This window comes from Trachypithecus francoisi, unplaced genomic scaffold (assembly GCF_009764315.1).
Source record: "Trachypithecus francoisi isolate TF-2019V2 unplaced genomic scaffold, Tfra_2.0 Lachesis_group17, whole genome shotgun sequence".
NCBI classification, from domain to species: Eukaryota; Metazoa; Chordata; class Mammalia; order Primates; family Cercopithecidae; genus Trachypithecus; species Trachypithecus francoisi.
Window position 1 is genome coordinate 44649968 of NW_022681462.1, and position 19242 is coordinate 44669209.

Below are 19242 nucleotides of genomic sequence, written 5' to 3' on the forward strand. Positions count from 1 at the left end.
TAACATTTTGGGAAACAAAATGAATATGCTTTTAAAACATAAAAAGCCAGAATCCCTCAATTTAGACCACCAATCTGATTGTCTTATATATTCATTTACCCCTGTAGTTTCATTCTTTGCTCATTTAATAAATGAGCAAGACTAACATACAACATATAAAATGAGAACATCTCAGTATCATGTTTTTTTTTTGTTTTTTTGAGACAAAGTCTCACTCTGTCACCCAGCCAGGCTGGAGTGCAGTGGCATGATTTCAGCTCACTGCTACCTCCATCTCCTGTGCTCAAGTGATCCTCCTGCCTCAGCCTCCTGAGTAGCAGCTAATTATAGGCACGCACCACCATGCCCGGCTAATTTTTGTATTTTCAGTAGAAACAGGGTTTCACCATGTTGGCCAGACTGGTCTCGAACTCCTGAGCTTAAGTGAGCTGCCAACTTCAACCTCCCAAAGTGCTAGGATTCTAGGCGTGAGCCACTGTGCCTGGCCTCAATATCATGTTTTCTGAGTGACAAACTGAACAAATGAAAATGAAAACTTTAAAAAAAGACTCACGTTAACACGCATGATTCAAGCATGAGTCCGTACACTGTACTGAGTTCTTTTGCTCTGCCCTGGCATGATAGAAGTATCTCCCAGTTACTGAAATGTCTTAAACTAAGTTCTGTTGCTCTTTGAAACCTCACCGTGAACTTATTAAGGGAGAAAAATAAATTGCTCAAATATTTTGGGGGTGTTCACAAAGCATCGTTTATATCCCAACATTAGTATCCTACAAAGAGTGCATCAAGCTAAACATTAAAAGAAAAATTGTGCTTAACTTTAACAACAAAGTACTTACCCTTTTCTGGTGTTTTAAATGTGTAATTGATTGAAGATTCTTCCGTTGGAAAGGAAGCAAAGAGATTTTTGACTTTGCTATCTGAAGACTGTTCGATATCAGAGTTCTTTGACAGTTCACATTTGTTAGGTTCCACTTTGCTTTCAGATCCACTCTGGGCTACTGAACTAGTTTCACTATTGTTACTTTTCAAAGGTGCATTAAAACTAAATCCAAACAAAGACCCAGTGGCTGAACTGTTGCCAAATGCAAATGGTTTTGATTTTTCACTACTAAAAATGCTTTTAACAGACTCTGAACCAAATACAAACTTTGGAGGAGAAACCACTGCTTTTGTTGTTGTTTCAGATGTGCTAGACACTTCAACTTCTGAAGTTGCATCTGCTACATCATCACCCTGAATAACATCTGTCCTCTCTCTTGTGGTCTCTTCTAATACAGCTACAGCAATTTTGCTACATGGTGACTCTCTGGGAGTGCCTGACCGAGAAACATGAGGTGTTATCAAAGAATCTTTTTCCTGGGCTGTTTTTGCTTCATCAAAAATTTTCTTAAATGAGTCTGCAACATCCTGTAGTTTAAAACGAACAGCTAAATGCTCTACTTTTCTTTCTCCATCTGCAAAATCACATGCAGTCCACACCCATACTCTTTCTGTCCCTTTCATATTTTGCAAAGTCATGTCTGGAGTTATTCTGTGATTGGCACAAAGTTTTAATACTTGGTCCCTTCTCATCACTATACGAACTTGCTTATTATGATAATTCTGTAAAATCTTTATATCACCAATGCCCCTTTCTTTCCACTGACCAACATCTTTATCGTATCTGTAGAGTTTTGCCCTGTGACTAAAAACAACTTGTTCATTTTCCTCACCACTGGATACTTCAACTAGATCAGGTAAAGGAACAACAGGTTCAAAGTACTGTCCATCTCTCTCTTCTTCTTGAGTAACATCAGATTCTTCATCAGTGCCAACTGATGTCCCACTCTGATTCAACTTGGCAGGAGACTTAGATGGACTCAAAGCAGATTTAAAACTGAAGTTAAATCCTGTTGTTGACTCACCAAAGCGGAAAAGATTTTTTCTCACAGGACTACTTGCCAATGGAGAAGCATGTACTGAGCTACTACTAACACTATCATCCAAAGCATCTTCCCTTAAGTCATAGTTATCCCATTCTAATGTGGGCCCAGTGTTTTCGGGATTGGGTTTTATTGTTGTGTCTGAGGCACTGGCAGAACCTGTACCTGAATTCTTATTCTCTTCTTCAGTGACTTTTGCTTGATCATTTGTCAAAAATGTCTTGAAATCTTTCAGTCCACTCTTCATTTCTTCAGCTCTCTGTATTAACTTGGCAGCTCTGCCAGTATCTACAAGTTTATGGGGAGTTTGAAGTGGTATGTCTAACAGAAGCCGCTGGCATTCCTCAAACTTCTGCTTGAATTCTTCAGCCAGCTCCGGTGTTTTAAATTTTGCTGCCAACTGCTCTAGTTTGGCATCACCATCAGAGAAATCACTGGCTAACCACATCCATGCTCTGTCTGATCCAGAGAGAGGCTTCAGATTCATCGTAGTCGTTATCCAGTGATTAGCACACACTTTTAGTACTTGTTCTCTTCGCATCAGCATTCTTAGTTTGCCATTGACCTCATTTTTGAGAATTTTTAAGTTCCCCAAGCCCCTTTCTTTCCACTGACTTATCTCAGCATCAAACCTAAACAGTTTTACCCGCTGTGAATACAGAACTTTTTCATCTTCTTCTCCTGTTACAAGTTCTACTTTTTCGGGCATTTGAACTACTGGTTCAAAATGGATGTCATCGCTGTCCTCAGTCTTATAGGCATCATCATCTCTCTCAAAGTCACCAGAAGTGTTTGCTTTATCGGCCATTTTACCACATTGTGATGAGAATAATTTTTCTCCAGCACCTGAAAATCCCTTGAAATTGGGGTCTTTTTTGCCAAATTGAAATCCTTCTCCTGAGGTTGATTTTGCAAGATCTGCAAATGTAAAAGTGCTACTTGTTTGACCAAAAATCACACCACTACTATTTTTCTGGCAACTAATATCCTGAGCCTGGAAGTCAGAATCATTTTCAAGAGGCTTTTCACTTTTCTTTTCTTGATTCCCTGGTTCCGAAATGCCAAATTTAAATCCATCAGCAGACACAGGGATGGAAAATCCTTCTTTGGCTGACTTAAATTCTGTATTAGAAGAACCCTGAAACATAAATGAAGGTGAATTTTCTTGATCCACATGCCCAAATTTGAATCCTTGCTCTGTATTGCCAAACTTAAAAGCTTTTTCTGAGAAATTACTTTTAAATCCTGTTCCCACCTGACTTCCAGAAGAGTCATGCAACTTCATTTCTGAGCCCAATGTGAAAGCTGAAGGAGCTTCTGCAATAGCTTTATGAGTTGGTTTAGAGGCATCACAAGCCACACATGTTAAGGAAGAACTCTCATTTTGTACACAGCAAACACTACAATCCCACTGTCCTTTCTTGATGAACATTCCTTCAAATCCACTCTTTGGAGCCTTGCTTACCTCCGAAGAGGCAGGTGTTGAAATTGCAGTTGTTTGATTTTGTTTACTTGGATACTGACAAGCAATACATTTGGTAGCACTGGCTTCATTTCTTACTAAGCACATACTGCAATCCCACTGTCCTTCCTTCTTAGTGAACATTCCCTCAAATCCACTCTTTGGAGCTTTGCTTGTCTCTGAAGAGGCAGGTGTTGAAATTGCAGTAGTAGTCTGATTTTGTTTACCTGGATTCTGACAAGCAATACATTTGGTAGCACTGGCTTCATTTCTTAGTAAGCACACACTGCAATCCCATTGTCCTTCCTTCTTAGTGAACATTCCCTCAAATCCGCTCTTTGGAGCCTTGCTTATCTCTGAAGAGGCAGGTGTTGAAATTGCAGAAGCAGTTTGATTTTGTTTACCTGGATTCTGACAAGCAATACATTTGGTGGCACTGGCTTCATTTCTTACTAAGCACACACTGCAGTCCCACTGTCCTTCCTTCTTAGTGAACATTCCCTCTAATCCGCTCTTTGGAGCCTTGCTTGTCTCTGAAGTACCAAACTTAAAAGAGGCAGGAGCTGGAAGAGAAGTAGATGGACTTGGTTTATCTGGATTCTGACAAGCAACACATCTTGTAGCATTTGCTTCATTTCGCACTAAGCATGAACTGCAATCCCACTGTCCTTCCTTCTTAGCAAACATGTCCTCAAATCCACTTTGTGGAGTTTTACTTGTCTCGGAAGTACCAAACTTAAAAGAGGCAGGTGTTGGAATAGCAGTAGCAGGTAGACTCTGTTTTCTCGGATTCAGACAAGCAGCACATTTTGTAGAGCTCCCCTCATTTTGTACTAAACATACACTGCACTCCCACTGTCCTTCCTTTGTAGAAAAAACAGATCTGAAGTCACTGTTAACAGGTTTAGGAAGATCTCCCTGGCCAAATGTAAATGAAGCTTGATGAACAAATGAAGATCCACTTTTGTTAGCAGATTTTGTATTCTGACACGCAATGCACCTAGATACAGTAGGTTCATTTCTTACTAAACAAATACTACAATCCCAGTGACCTTCTTTCTTTGGAGTCATCAGTGCAAATCGATCTTGAACATTCTCTGGGCCAGTTTTAGGAGTAAAAACAGTTTCAGATAATGGTGGGCCAACGAGTTCTTTATTGCTTGGGTTTAGATTTTGGCATGATACACATTTCTTAGCAGTTGCAGCATTCTTTAATGAGCAGCTGTTACAATGCCACCAAGACCCTTCTTTCTTTCCAACTTGAAATTCAAAATTCATGTTTCCAGCATCAGATTTGCAAATATCCTTGTTATCATGACTTGTGGGTTCTTTTACAATTCTGATAGCCTGATTTGATGCTGTGGCTACATTTGTTCCTGGGGCTTTTAAAATGCTCTGGGCTTCTTCAAACTTGCACTTAAAAAGTGCTGCTTCCTCAGGAGTTTTGAACCTAATAGCAAGTTGTTCTGGTTTTGGCAACTCATCTGCATAATCAAGGGCATGCCATACAAAAGATCTGTCTGATCCAGCATTTGGTGTTAATTTCATATCTGGACTGATGTAATGATTTGCACAGATTTTCAACACTTGCTCTCGTCTCATTAGAAGGCGAATTTTACCAGATGTTTTATGCCTCAGTATTTTTACATTGCCAATCCCACGTTCCTTCCATTCTTTGGATTCTACATCAAAACGGAACAATTTCGCACGGTTGCAAAAGAATTCTTCTTCATCTTCCTCACCAGTTTTTACTTCAATCTTATCAGGAAGAGGTACTACAGGCTCAAAGTGAGGACCATCATCATCATCATCCCCATGGGCACTTCCTCCATCTGTCTCATGATTCTTGTTTGCTGTCTCTAAAGTGGGTGTTCCAAATACTGATTTCCCTGGACCATGGAAAGTAAACATATCATCACTTCGCCGAAAACCAGAATTCTTTTGCTGAGTTGACCCTATGTTTTCTGTAAATGAGATTCCAGACACATTTTTGCTTCCAAAATTGAATGTATTTCGAGGCCCAATGGTTTGACCACTAGGAATTGGTTTGGGTCCACTATAGCCATCTCCTTGCAAGGGTTTATCTGAAGTCAGGAGACCTAAAAGGCTTTCACTGTTACTGTAAGCTGCAGGAGGGGGCTGTGTCACAACCTGCGGTGAGGAAAACGTGAAGTCACCATCATTTGATTTGAAATTTGAGTTAAATTTAAAAGGAGGTGGCTGTGTTGTGTGTGCTGGTGTCGGCAAAGATGGCCTTATTCCTTCACCTGGCATGGGCTGAACAAAATTAGTTTTCCCAAATTCTATAGTCTTAGATTCTGCAGATCTTGAAGCATGAGCTGCAATTGGAGGTTTTGTGAAATATCCTGGTTCTGGCAAAGGTGGATTTGTGCTTGTCTGCTGAACATTGTAATTAAAGTAATCATCACCCCTGGGCGATAGAATTCCTGTTGCAGGAGACTCAAAACGCAATGCAGGAGGACCATACATCTCCTGAGAGAACATACAAGCAGATGAGCTTTGCACTGGTGGTGTGTGCATCTGTTGCGGATAGGCATAAATATGCTGTTGGGGTGGAAGCCTATTCATGCCATAGACTGGGCCCTAAAAGACAGAAAGTTAAAACATTTTGTAGATTGTCTACAAAACTACAGATAACTAAATGCAAACCAATTCTCACAAACTTCAAACATGAATATTAAGTGAAGAAGGTATCATTAGGGGATGTAGTACACATCATTAACCCGTTTATGCCAGAGGCTGCAAATTTTCTGTGTGAAAAATCAGACCTTGGCAATGACCTTGAGCAGTAAGATATAAATAACTCCCATAAGCTTAGTGTTCCAATAATGGAACACTAGGCATAAATAAAGAGAAAACCACATTACTACAAAGATACTTGCATATATACTTGGCATACAATGAAAATTAATTACAGCATCTTAAAATCTACAACTAAAGTCATAAAATAAATACCATCTTCATTCCTAAACAATTTATCAAATGATGTTAATAATGATGATGATGATGATGATTATAACATTTACTGAGCATTTATTAATGTGCCAGCTGGGCACTATTCTAAGCACTTTACATTATTATCTCATTTTAATATCCTCAAAAACCCTATGAATTAAGGTATTATTATTATCCTCATTTTACATATGAGGCAACTGATGCATTGAGAGGTTAAGAAACTTGCCTGTGGTCAAAATAAGCAGAAGAGCAAGGGTCTAAACGCACCCCAACACTCTGTCCTCAAAGCTATCACATTCAACTACCACTGTAATATTGAGTCTTCAATCAATTTTTATATATATAGCTATATCAGGCCTGAAAGTACTTACCACACAGTGGGTCAGGGAGGGCATTGTAGTTCTATTTCTGTTAAAAGAGAATGATGAAGGATCCACCACTACCACTCCCATTTTTAAAATATTCTAAATATTCACACTTATTGTAACACAAAAGGTGACTAAGAAGTATAATTTCTATATCTGCAGATAAATTTAAATTATCTACATCTTAAGGGACATAAAAGTTTTAATACTGAACTGCTTTCTTGAATTTCTTTGAAGGAACCCTAAACAATTTAAAAAGGAAATAATTATAAATGTATAAATTATTCCTTTGTTACCTTTGTGGGAGTAACATTAGCTGCTGGTCTGAGAAGATACTGGGAATTATATGCTGGTGACTGACTATAATATACTGAAGGGCCAGTAGTTGCAACTAAAAAAAAAAAAAGAAAATAAAGAAAACACTGTTAAAGTCTATACTACAGTTAAGACTATCTAGGCAAGAGCTATAAATACAAAAACAATAGAAATTAAAGAAAGATTTAACTACATAAATTTTAAATTTCTGTACATCAAAATACACCAATCAAGGAGATTATCAAATGACAAATGAGAAAAAAAACTGCTAAATATGACATGAAGAATAAGAGAATAGCATCGCGTGATCAACAACAACAACTACCTCACAAGCATTAAAAAAGGAATAAAGAAGAAAGTAGCTGGTGCCTTTTCTAAGAAAGATCAGTATGATGTGGAATTATGGACATTCAGTCACAGAAAGGACGTAAGGAACCAAGATGCCATCTGATGGTCAATGCATTTGAAGCGGGTCTAGAAAATCTGCAGAAAGACTAGGTTGTATTTTGTAAACTAAAGCTATTACTGAGAATGTTCAGCTCAAAAATCACCTGACAAATTCATGGAAAGGATCTCACAAATAACACAAAATGTGTTCCCTGGCTTAAAACAAAAAGCACATCAACACTCATGCTGATGTAAACTATCTGCTCCACCTGTTCTGTGTTTTACCAGGAAGCCAAACGACTAGAAGGGACCCATGTTAATGGCAAAACTACCAACAGTCATTTGCTTGAACTGTTTTATGATAGTTTTACCAGAAAACAACCAAAAGACCTTTTATGCCTGTACATGGAAGAAGAAACAAATTGTGCCAAGAGGTTCCAAACAATTGCCTCTGGAAAGCACTGAAAAATCAAGACCTAGAAAAGGCTAGCCAGAAGTCCAAGTTTGATTTTGGAAACCTAATAGAGGTGAGGATAGCTATTTGGAAATTACTATAGGGAAGAAGCAGGCACAGAACACAGAACAACCTGACAGAAAATGGCCCAAGAATCTTAAAGTCTTACAAGATGTCTGTCTGCATGAAAGCAAAAAGAAAAAATAAAAAAATAAAATTTTAAATTAAAAAAAAATCTTAAAGTCTGAAATTTAAGTAGGGACTTTAATTGACTACTGACTCTAAACTGTGGGGAAAAAAACTAAAGAGCTCTAATAAATCTACTAAAAGTAATCTAATTTTTGAAAGCACCACATGAATAGATAATTTAGGAAAGAAATATAAAAGCCTCAAGGGCCGTGTTTTTGAAGTGAGCCTTGAAAATCTGCAAAATGACAAGGCTGCATTGTGCAAACTCAAGCTATTATGAAAATGTTCAGGTCAAAAAAATTACCTGACAAATTCATGCAAAGGATCTCACAAGGAACACAAATGTGTTCGTTTGCTTAAAAAAAAAATCACATTAACACTCATGTTGATACACAAACTCTTCTCCATCTGTTTTGTGAGTTTTACCAAAGAAACCAAACAACTGGAAGGTACCCACGTTGAAGATGGCAAAACTGCCAACAGCCATTTGCACGAACTGTTGAGCATGACTAGTATTTAAAAAACTTAAAAATTGGTATCACTTTTGTTCCTACAAATTGGCAAAGAATTTTATAAACTAGTAAGTCAGCATTAGCAAAAGTGCGAAGATGGCACTATCAGATACTAGTGGTAAGAACATAAACTGAATATTTTGAATACCCTACAAAACTAGGACAGTGTCCTAGAATTTGTAATGGCATAAACCAGAAACAACATAAATAAAGGAACACAATTTACAGTACTTCCATATGATGGGATACCACGAACTCATTATATTTAAAAACATTTAAGTTTAAAAATGCTCAGAACTAAAGTAACATTTAAAAAACAGGGTAGTTCATCCACACACACAACATACTAACACGGTAACAATCTCATAAAAAAATACTATATGTATAGAGAAAGAACCAGAAGGAAATGCTCTCAAATATAAGAAATGTTAATAAGGTGGTTAGTTTTTAGTTTTCTTCAACCTGTTCAGTACTTCTGAGTATCTCCTACGAGCTTATTAATCTTTAATTTTAATCATCTTATTTTAAAAAAATAAGGACCATCTTGATATGTTTATTATTAAGGAAAAAAAATCTATGAACACAGGAACAGAAATCAGGAGATCTTGGCTCTCCCCCTTTCAGTGCCACAAAGCTGTTCTGTGAACCTGTAAATAATCCATTTGGAGTCTCCATTTTTCTCAGTTGTAAAATGAGGATGTGCTGTTTCTATACATTTCATAGGGTCATTGCAAGAATAAAATGAGACAATGAGAATGTTGTATTTATATGCTTGTAAAAGAACAGAAGACCTTTTATACCTGTACACAGAAGAAATGGAAATCAAGACCCAAAAGGCACCAAATAACTGACTGTACACAGCACTAAAAAAGCCCCAGAAAAGGTCAGCCCGTTTGTTTATCCTCTTACAAGGACCTATATGATGCGTAAGGTTTTTAAGTAAATAAGGTTTGAGTGTTAGACATTTCATATACTTATCTATGACTTGTGACATTTAATAAGCTTCACTTCACAAAGATTTTCTGTTATTTTGCTTGTGTTGAGAAGATACCATCACAAAAGGCTAGTGGGGCTGCCTTAACTATATGAACCATCACACAAATGTGCTCATCTAAACTAGATTTTATTCTAAATCTTTCCTGGGCTAAAAAGAGAGAGAAAAAAAAATGTGCACTACTACCATTTCAGGAGTCTGTCTTACATAAAAGGAACATTTTTTGTTTTTTCTGGCTGCCTGGGAGAAATGTCTTATACTGGCAAGTGCTTTGGAGTTACACCACTGGAGTCTGAATCTTGGTTCTACCAATAACTAGCTGTATAATAATGAGTAAGTTACCTAACCTTTCTTTATCCATTTCCTCATTTATAAAAAAGGGCTTAATAATGGTACCAGCCATTCTAAGTTACTGTAATTAAATAAAATTACGTTCACAAAGCACTTTTGCACATAGCCAACCCACAGTAAACACTATCAGTAACCTTAGTTCATTAACTGTTTACTGTATACTCTAATAAATGTCTGATATACACCCACGCCCATCTGCACATACACAAATGCTCATAGTAATTATGTGAGGCAAGTATTATCTCCACATTTCAAACAGATTAACTTACACAGCTATTACAGTGACAGAGCACAACTTAAAAACCCAGTATGATTCAGGTCCAAAGTCCTTTTCTTTCTTTATGTAACCGTAATATTTCAAATTAAGTAAGATTTCCTATATAATGTCCTGCCTCTCATCATTATCATCAAAATAATTCCCCAGAGGTGTAGGTTCTTAATTAAGCATTTCTGAGTGCATAACTCTATTCATTAACATTTTTCAATTTAAGGAATAATCTCATCTCAGAGAGCTTACCTGAGGTGTGGATTAAGGGTTCTTTAAGCCTTTATATACATGTGATCACATACAGCTCATCTTTTCTGCTTGGGGTTATAAAAATCTCAGTAACACTAAATACCGCTTTTGAAGTAACATATAAACAGACACTGACATGTATATTAACAAACATACATAAACAAGGTGATTTCACAAGTTATCTACTTAAAAGAGGGAAGTAAAGTAGTTTTACTAAAATATGCGATTATCCACTTGCCAGCTCACCTGTTAGTGGAGCCCCATGAAATGTCTGTGACCCCTGATACCCATCAGGCACTGAGTCTGGTCCATAACTCTCTGTGGGCCAACGATGAGGGGATGCTGAGTTACTGCTATTTAGTTTCAACTCCTGCATTTCTTTCTATTGGAAGAAAAAAAAAAATCAAATAATTTTAAACATTTAATTATATCATGCCAGAAACAGTGCTGGGGAAACTTACTCTTTTAAATTTAAATAACTGACTTTTCTTTTTTAGTTTTTTTTTTTGAGATGGAGTCTCGATCTGTCATCCAGGCTGAAGTGCAATGGCACAATCTTGGCTCACCGCAACCTCCACCTCCTGGGCTCAAGCAATTCTCCCACCTCAGCCTCCTGAATAGCTGGGATTTACAGATGTCAGCCAGCACACCCGGCCAATGTTTTGCATTTTTAAAGTAGAGACGGGGTTTCACCATGTTTGCCAGGCGAGTCTTGAACTCCTGACCTCAAGTGATCCACCGCCTTGGCCTCCCAAAGTGCTGGGATTATAGGTGTGACCCACCATGCCTGGCCCTGATTGTATCTTCTTTTTTTTTTTTTTTTTTTTTTTTTGAGACAGTGTCTCGCTCTGTCCCCAGGCTGGACTGCAGTGGCGTTATCTCAGCTCACTGCAAGCGCCGCCTCCTGGGTTCACGCCATTCTCCAGCCTCAGCCTCCCGAGTAGCTGGGACTACAGGCACCCACCAACACGCCCGGCTCATTTTTTTGTATTTTTAGTAGAGACGGGGTTTCACACCGTGTCAGCCAGGATGGTCTCGATCTCCTGACCTCGTGATCCGCCTGCCTCAGCCTCCCAAAGTGTTGGGATTACAGGCGTGAACCACCGTGCCTGGCCCTGATTATATCTTTTGAAAAATCCTATTTGCCAATGAGTTCTAGGTACCTGGTGCCAATTTTAAAATATGATTCTTAATTTGTTAAAACTTTATCTGCTCCCATTTTCATTCCTTAACACAAAACCTAATTCGTTAACTCTCTCACCTAAACAAATAACCTCTCCTAAATGATCATACCTTCATTTCTATTCTACACTTGCCTACATTAAACTTTCTGACATTCACCTCCAGCCAAGACAATTCCCTGCTCAAAAAAACAAGTAACTTCAAATTAAACTTCTTTCCCCAACTTTCACAGTCCTCTAACATTACACTGAACATCTTTTCAGTGTGTTCCTTCTACACTGCTTTACTTTTCTGTCCATCTGGACTACTTGACATTCCAAATCACGTCCCCAAACTAGCTTTTCACTTAACCCCGTGCTGTAACAAAATACAACTAATTCTCAATGTGATGTTCAAATACCCCACCCGGAAAGGGAAAAAAGTAGTAGCTGCAGAGAATTTATTATGTATATGATAATATGTCCAATGCACTTAAACTCTTAATTTTTATGCTGTCTACACTGTTAGGTAAACAATATTGGCTCCTACCTTAAAATGAGAGAAAGGGATGCAGGGAATAATAGCTGGAATTTGAACCAGATCTGACTCCAAAAATGTTTTCTTAACACAACTCTGCTGCCTTGACAAGATGGCAGATAGATACAATGCCATCTAGTGTAGCTATGTGGCTATCTGATCTCCGCTGAAGAAAACTAAATGACAGCACCATACCCAACCCTAGAACCTACAAAATGTCCCCTTACAAAACAGACACTTAACAGGAAATTCTTTCTTTTTCCAAAGAAACTGTAGTGCTATCAGAAAACAGGTAAAGTTTGAAAAGTTTCAAACTTCTCTGTATCAGCCCCGGAATCTGACCAGTTGTAACAAGTGAGGTCAGAGACAGATCTAGCATGTCTGCTTTCTTTTTCTACAAGTGTTTCAAATAAAAATTTCCCAGAAAGACCTAACTATGAGGTTCAAAACTATCTCAAATTTTCAAGCTAAATAAAATTTCCCCCACTCATTCATCTACAGTGCCTAGTCCAGATGCTACACACACACATCCAAGAAATAAGAAACTAGTGGAATCGCTTGGAAACCTTTATGGTCACTGTTGGTATCCGCATCAGAGCTGTGAATTTGCAATCACTGTTGTAACTGTAATTTTTAACATTCAATGTGAACTGGCTTCAATAATTCTCTCATTTTAAAGATAAGAAGCCAAACAGTCACAAAGGAAGTGACTGGCCCAAGATCATTAATTAATGGCAGAGTCAGTACCAGTACCAAGCTTTTCAAGCTCATGGACTAGTGCTCCACTATACTTCCAAAGAATACAATGTCGGTACCCTGAAACCTGTATGTTAAGTCAAAATTGTATGTAATTATCATAGGCCACGACTACACAAAATTAACATTCAAAATTTTGGTGCAAATTCAAAAATGTCTTCCCCACCAAATAGTATTCTCTTAAGTTGCAAGCACTGCTGATCACACTGTAATAATCACCACATATCAGCATATCCTCGGTGTAACTTTAGAAGTATGAGTAATTTAGTTCTTGCCTGATAAGCATGAAAGAACATACTTGTATTTCCAATTCCAAAAAAGTCAAACTCCTTTGAACCCTATTGTTAAAATGAGATATACATACGTAACTATTTCCTTACATAATTAAGTCAAATTCACACAGAAGTATTAAAATACAGTAAGACTTTTTGAAGCTCAGACCACTTTTAATTCCTAGCTATAAATGTGAAACACATGTACTCCACAGTTAATCTGGGAATGAACTCATAGACCAGAATATGATTAGTACATTGTAGTAGTTGAATCTCTCAGGAACCTTCTCTGTGCCAGGAATTCTAAAATTTTAAATAAAACAGTCTCTACCTTTGAAGGTCTCAAATTTTGTGGAAGATGAGGTGAGAGACACATAAAGTACTTTCAAAAATATGGTAAAGGGCTGGGCGTAGTGGCTTACGCCTATAATCCCAGCACTTCGGGAGGCCAAGGTGGGCAGATCACCTGAGGTCAGAAGTTCAAAACCAGCCTGGCCAACATGGTGAAACCCTGTGTCTACTAAAAATACAAAAATTAGCCAGGCCTGGGGGCGGGTGCCTGTAATCCCAGCTACTCAGGAGGCTGGGGCAGGAGAATCATTTGAACCTGGGAGGTAGAGGTTGCAGTGCGCCAAGATTGCGCCATTGCACTCCAGACTGGGCAACAGAGAGAGACTCCATCTCAAAACAAAACAAAATATGGTAACAGGTCAAGACTGAGGTATGTAGGCTGGGCGCAGTGGCTCACACCTGCAATCCCAGCACTTTGGGAGGCAGAGCCAGGAGTTCAAGGCCACCCTGGGCAACATGGCAAAATCCCATTTCTACAAAAAATACAAAAACTAGCCGGGCATGGTGGCGTGTGACTATTTGTAGTCCTGGCTTCCCAAGAGGCTGAGCTAAGAGGCTCTCTTGAACTAGGAGGTTGAAGCTGCAGTTAAGCTGTGGTCATACCACTGTACTCCAGCCTGCACAACAGAACAAGACCCTGTCTTTAAAAAAAAAAAAGACAAAATGTCCCCTTGCCATACTATTTGGATGGCAAGGGGACATTCTGACCAGCTTCAGAAAAAAAGCAAGGGAGTGGCCAGGGAAGGAATCTTGGAATAAAAAGTACAGCTAGAGACATTAAGTAACTTACCTTAATGGCCTCTACTTGTTGGCAAATCATTTTCAGTAAAGAATTCTGATCTTCTGCCCATCGAGGTGGTGTTTTGGGAGAATACTAAAAAAAATAAAAATAATAAAACAGTATTTAAAACACTTAGAAACATATTTCACAATGAAATGATTCATTTCTTTCCTGTTTACCTTGTAACTTTTACTTGGTGATAGTGAATATTTGGTAGGAGACGGTGTAGAATGTTTTATTTCTGAATCTGCATTTCGCGAAGAACCGTTCTTATAAAGAGGACCTCCTTCACTATAGTCTTCGAGTTCCTGCATGACTGAATTAAGCATCTCTTTTACAGACTCCAGGGGCACAGGCAACTAAAAATAAAAGACATTAATTAACAGCTTTCATTTGCAAAATATTCCAAAAGTAAAAACTTTAAAATGATATATTTACATTTTTGTCACTTTAATAAGCACTTTATACTTTAATAATATATGTGAAAGTGTTTTTTAAATTATCTTTCTTTTTCTGTTGTTTTGTATAATTTTTTTTGTCTTTATTCTATAATTTTTTTCTTCATGAACACAGAAAAATGGTGTACAATCTAACATCTTTGGATTCTAAAGTCCATGCTCTTTCTATTACTTCTGTTAGCCATGAAAATGGTAAAAGAATGTTAACCTGGAAAACTTTTCCAAGTGAACAAAATAAGTTACTGATGTTTTCTAATTGATTTTGAATGGTGACAGAAATGGAGATGCTACAATACACCAGACAACATAAATCCTAATAAAAGAGTAGCAACACAAATTAATCAACAAAACACTCAGAAGACTGAACATAATTTAACATCATCATGACAATCTCAAACAGCTGACAGCAAGAAAACAAGGGCGTTCATAATGGCTGATGATGAGAAGAAAAGCTCTTAAGTTGTCAGCAACAACTTTCAATTTCAGCAAAGTTCATTAAGAATTAGTCCTGAGGTTATAATATTTGTTTTGATTACATTGCTAAGATAACAAAATCAATGTCTTATCTTAGAAATCTTTTCTAGTTCCCCAGGAAGTACTTTTTAAGAACATATACCTAGATTTCCAAGTTTAAAAAGACTCACCAAACCTAAGACAAAGCAAGCAAATATAAGCATTTAGACACACACATCCCTTCTATGCATTAATAACAACATATTACTGAGTATTTTTGAAATTACCAAAATGTAAGACCAACGCAAAAACACTGATCAGTGAGTTATCAGTAAGAACATACATACAACAACCTGCTACTTACTTTCTTGACCACAGAGAGATTTGAATCACTGTCATCTAAAATCTTTATTAGGTAGTCCCTGGTCTTTCTCAGATAATTTTTGCATTCTTCTTGTTCTTCAGGAGAAAGGGCATCATTTTCAATGTCTTCTGCCTTCCTGTGAAAAATCTACACAAATAGTGCTTTTATGAAATAATCAGGTTTTTAAAACAAAAAACTTTTAGCTTGGCCAGGGATGGTGGCTCATGCCTGTAATCCCAGCTACTCGGGAGCTGAGGCACAAGAATTGCTTGAGCCTGGGAAGCAGAGGTTGCAGTGAGCCAAGATCGTGCCACTACACTCTAGCCTGGCCAACAGAGAAATCCTGTCTTTAAAAATAAATAAATAAATAAATAAACAAACAAACAAATACATAAAACTTTTCACTCAAGTACCACATCTACTTACCAGTGCAAGATTCCAATAAGAAACAACACTTTTTATAGATTCAAAAGCAGTCATAGCATCTTCTATATTTCCATTTACTGCATCCAATATAGCAAAACTTATGTGTGCGTCTTCTTCATATGCACCAATTTCTGATGCCTAAACACACAGAATAGTTTTCAGTCAAACTGTTTATACTCAGAATATAAAACCCAAATAATTTTCCAAAGATTTTATATGATCTTAAGAGATAAGCAACTCATTACTCTTCTCTGTCATATCTTATTTGTGAGAGCTAGTCAATTTAGAAAACAAGATTACCATTAAATAACAAGATAAATAATTTAAGCAGTTTATAGCTTCATGTCTTTGTTTATAAACTGGAAACTCCCATCTCCAGTAAATTCACAAAGGAACTCTGTTACCTGAATGTCTACACTATGAAAATGTTTAAACAGAGGATCAATAGGTTCAGGAATACTGTTCTTCTTTTTTATTATCTTCAACAATGGCAAAACTTTCTTCCAATAATGAACACTTCTCCCTATGTATTCTCGTTGATCATAAAAAGAATTGAGACCGCTGCCCTAAAAAAGAAAGTTAAAAGCACACACCTTTAAGGAACATGTATGATTAGATCTAAAGTTCATTTACAAGTTGTAAGAACTGGCTAAAATTTCAAGTCAAAACCAAATGGAACCTCAGTAGTCATTTGTTCAACTTCCAAATGCTGTAATAACTAAACCACTTAATACCAGTGATCATTCTACATTCAACGTTTTTTTTGGGTTTTTTTTTGAGACACAGTCTCGCTCTGTCGCCCAGGCTGGAGTGCAGTGGTGCGATCTCGGCTCACTACAAGCTCTGTCTCCTGGATTCATGCCGTTCTCCTGCCTCAGCCTCCCAAGTAGCTGGGATTACAGGCACCCGCCACCACGCCCGGCTCATTTTCTTGTTGTTGTATTTTTAGTAGAAACGGGATTTCACCGTGTTAGCCAGTATGATCTCCATCTCCTGACCTCATGATCCGCCTGCCTCGGCCTCCAAAAGTCCTGGGATTACAGGAGTGAGCCACCGTGCCTGGCCTCTACACTCAACTTTTAAACACTTCTAATGATACCATCCTAATGTAGCAATCCAAACTACTTTTTAACAGTTGCCATTTTTAGACAGCTGAAACCTGCCTCTTCTGTAGTGTCAGTCTGTTCAAAAGGCTGACCATCTACACCTAATCCTGACCCAGAACACACCTTAAATATTTAGAAAGATCTATAATGCTCTTACTTACAAAGCCTTGTGCTAATTTTTTTTAATTTTCAGGCTGAATAATTATCAGAACTTAAGTATTAAGGAATAACAGTAACAGCTCAGCTAATACATAACATTCACTGTGTGCCAGGCATTGCTCCTCTAACTGCTTATATTTAACTACATTAACTATTTTGTAGCAATAAAAAACACATTCATCTGTCATAATATGAACAAGCTGCTGTTTTCAGAACAAAAAGACTTTCAATAAAAAGTTCATGATTTTAAAAAATTAATGTTCTTTAAAATGTTTATACTTTAAAACTCACCGTTTTCTGAAGGCATTTTGCCCAATGTATAAGCAGAGCAGGTTGAAGGCCATGTTTTTCCTGGGCTCTTAGAGTGTTTATTTCATGCTGAACTAGAAGTCGTAATTTTGCTGAGTTTCCAGGTCTAAAAAATAGTTTAATTTACTAAAATAGCTTTCTAAATACACAGTTCAGCACTTACATACATATATGTTAATGGGTCACAGGACAAATTAAATCTTCACATGAGGATTAAATGCCTGTTAAAACCTACGCACTAAGTTAAAGCAATATTTTTGTTTTACTACTTACACTGCTTTTCTGTGAATCAGAGTACAAACCGCATCCCACCAAGACTTTTGTCGTTCTGTACAAAGCTGTTTACACACAGGAAGGGGCAGGCATAACGGCTGATAGGAGCTGTGGTGAGAATTACATTTCTCCTTTAATTGTAAGTGGCTGGTATATACTACTCCAAGTAGAAATACCTGTTTTATTTAAGGAAAAGTTAAGTTAGGAAAAAAAATTAAACAAAATTCAGAATATTTAATTTGTTAAAATCTTTGCTTACTTCAAGATCTAAAATACATATTGATTCAGGTGCATTTGTTTCAAGCCTTGAGGTTTCCTGGGGCAAATGATGGAAAAGCTGTTTTAGCCATTTTCGGATTGCAGGTAAGGCAGGCAATGAATTCCACTGTAAGCCAAGCCAAGTAAGGTGCTGAAGACTACCATTATGTGCTCGAATAGCGCCTGAAATAAAATTTAAAAATCGGCTTAAGGTTTTGCAAATTTTCTTTGTGCCATTAGTTTTGCCAAAATAAACAATTAATTCACATTATATATATCTTAATTATATAACTGCTTCTCTATATCAAAGCTGGGGGGAATTCTATGTTAGGCAAAATCTCATGTTCTTATTAAATGCATTCTCACTTATTTCTAGAAATTTTAATTAAAAAAGTAGTGAAGAATGTTTAAGTCCATCTAAAAAAATGACACTGACTAGAACTCAATAAACCAAACTCAACTGAGAAAAGCCAAATAAAGAACACCTAACCTAATAAGAAATTCCAAAACAATGGGTTTTTCTTTCAGTTAAGTCATTAAAGCAATGGAACACCACTATATTAATCTATAGGTATAGTAAAGAAATCTGTTTTTCTACAAGAAAGTCAATACTGAAAAAGTTATGTGCAGTCAGGAGTTCGAGACCGGCCTGACCAGCATGGTGAAACTCCGTCTCTACTAAAAAAATACAAAAAATTAGCCAAGCATAGTGTCACCTGCCTGTAGTCCCAGCTTCTTGGGAGGTTGAGGCAAGACAACTGCTTGAACCTGGCAGGCGGAGGTTGCAGTGAGCTGAGACTGCGCCACTGCACTCCAGCCTGGGCGACAGAGCAAGACTCCATCTCAAAAAACACAAAAGAAAATATAACGGTTATGCAGTTCTGGAAGCATAAAGAAGTATAATCTTTCTGTCATTTTGGCAATTTGTAAGACTTAAAGATGTTAATGTCCTTTGTCTCAGTAATTCTGTTTTTAGGTATCTCTATGGAAATAACTTGCAATGAAGACACTTTTTGTTGAAGTTTTTATCAGAATATGATTATTAATAGTGGAAAAGCTGAAAACAACTTGGATGCCCAGTAACAGAAAGTAGCAAATTATGACTACTTCATAAAAAAGATTATATTGCCA

At 37.4% G+C, this 19242-nt stretch overlaps 1 protein-coding gene across 2 annotated transcripts in view; it reads right to left on the reverse strand.

Moving 5' to 3' along the window:
* Positions 1 to 19242, reverse strand: part of RANBP2 (RAN binding protein 2) — a 69904-nt gene that overhangs the window by 15958 nt on the left and 34704 nt on the right. Inside the window, exons 10-20 of one of the 2 annotated variants that reach the window (XM_033175509.1) lie at positions 18113 to 18294; positions 17854 to 18029; positions 17563 to 17686; positions 16411 to 16572; positions 16007 to 16144; positions 15581 to 15727; positions 14485 to 14664; positions 14315 to 14398; positions 10694 to 10829; positions 7025 to 7119; positions 840 to 5991 (exon numbers count right to left, since the gene is read on the reverse strand). In XM_033175509.1, the coding sequence (XP_033031400.1) occupies positions 840 to 5991; positions 7025 to 7119; positions 10694 to 10829; positions 14315 to 14398; positions 14485 to 14664; positions 15581 to 15727; positions 16007 to 16144; positions 16411 to 16572; positions 17563 to 17686; positions 17854 to 18029; positions 18113 to 18294 (6576 nt within the window). Of the gene's footprint in view, positions 1 to 839; positions 5992 to 7024; positions 7120 to 9165; positions 9294 to 10693; positions 10830 to 14314; positions 14399 to 14484; positions 14665 to 15580; positions 15728 to 16006; positions 16145 to 16410; positions 16573 to 17562; positions 17687 to 17853; positions 18030 to 18112; positions 18295 to 19242 lie in introns of those variants that run through there. The other variant, XM_033175510.1, reaches the window with a different exon arrangement.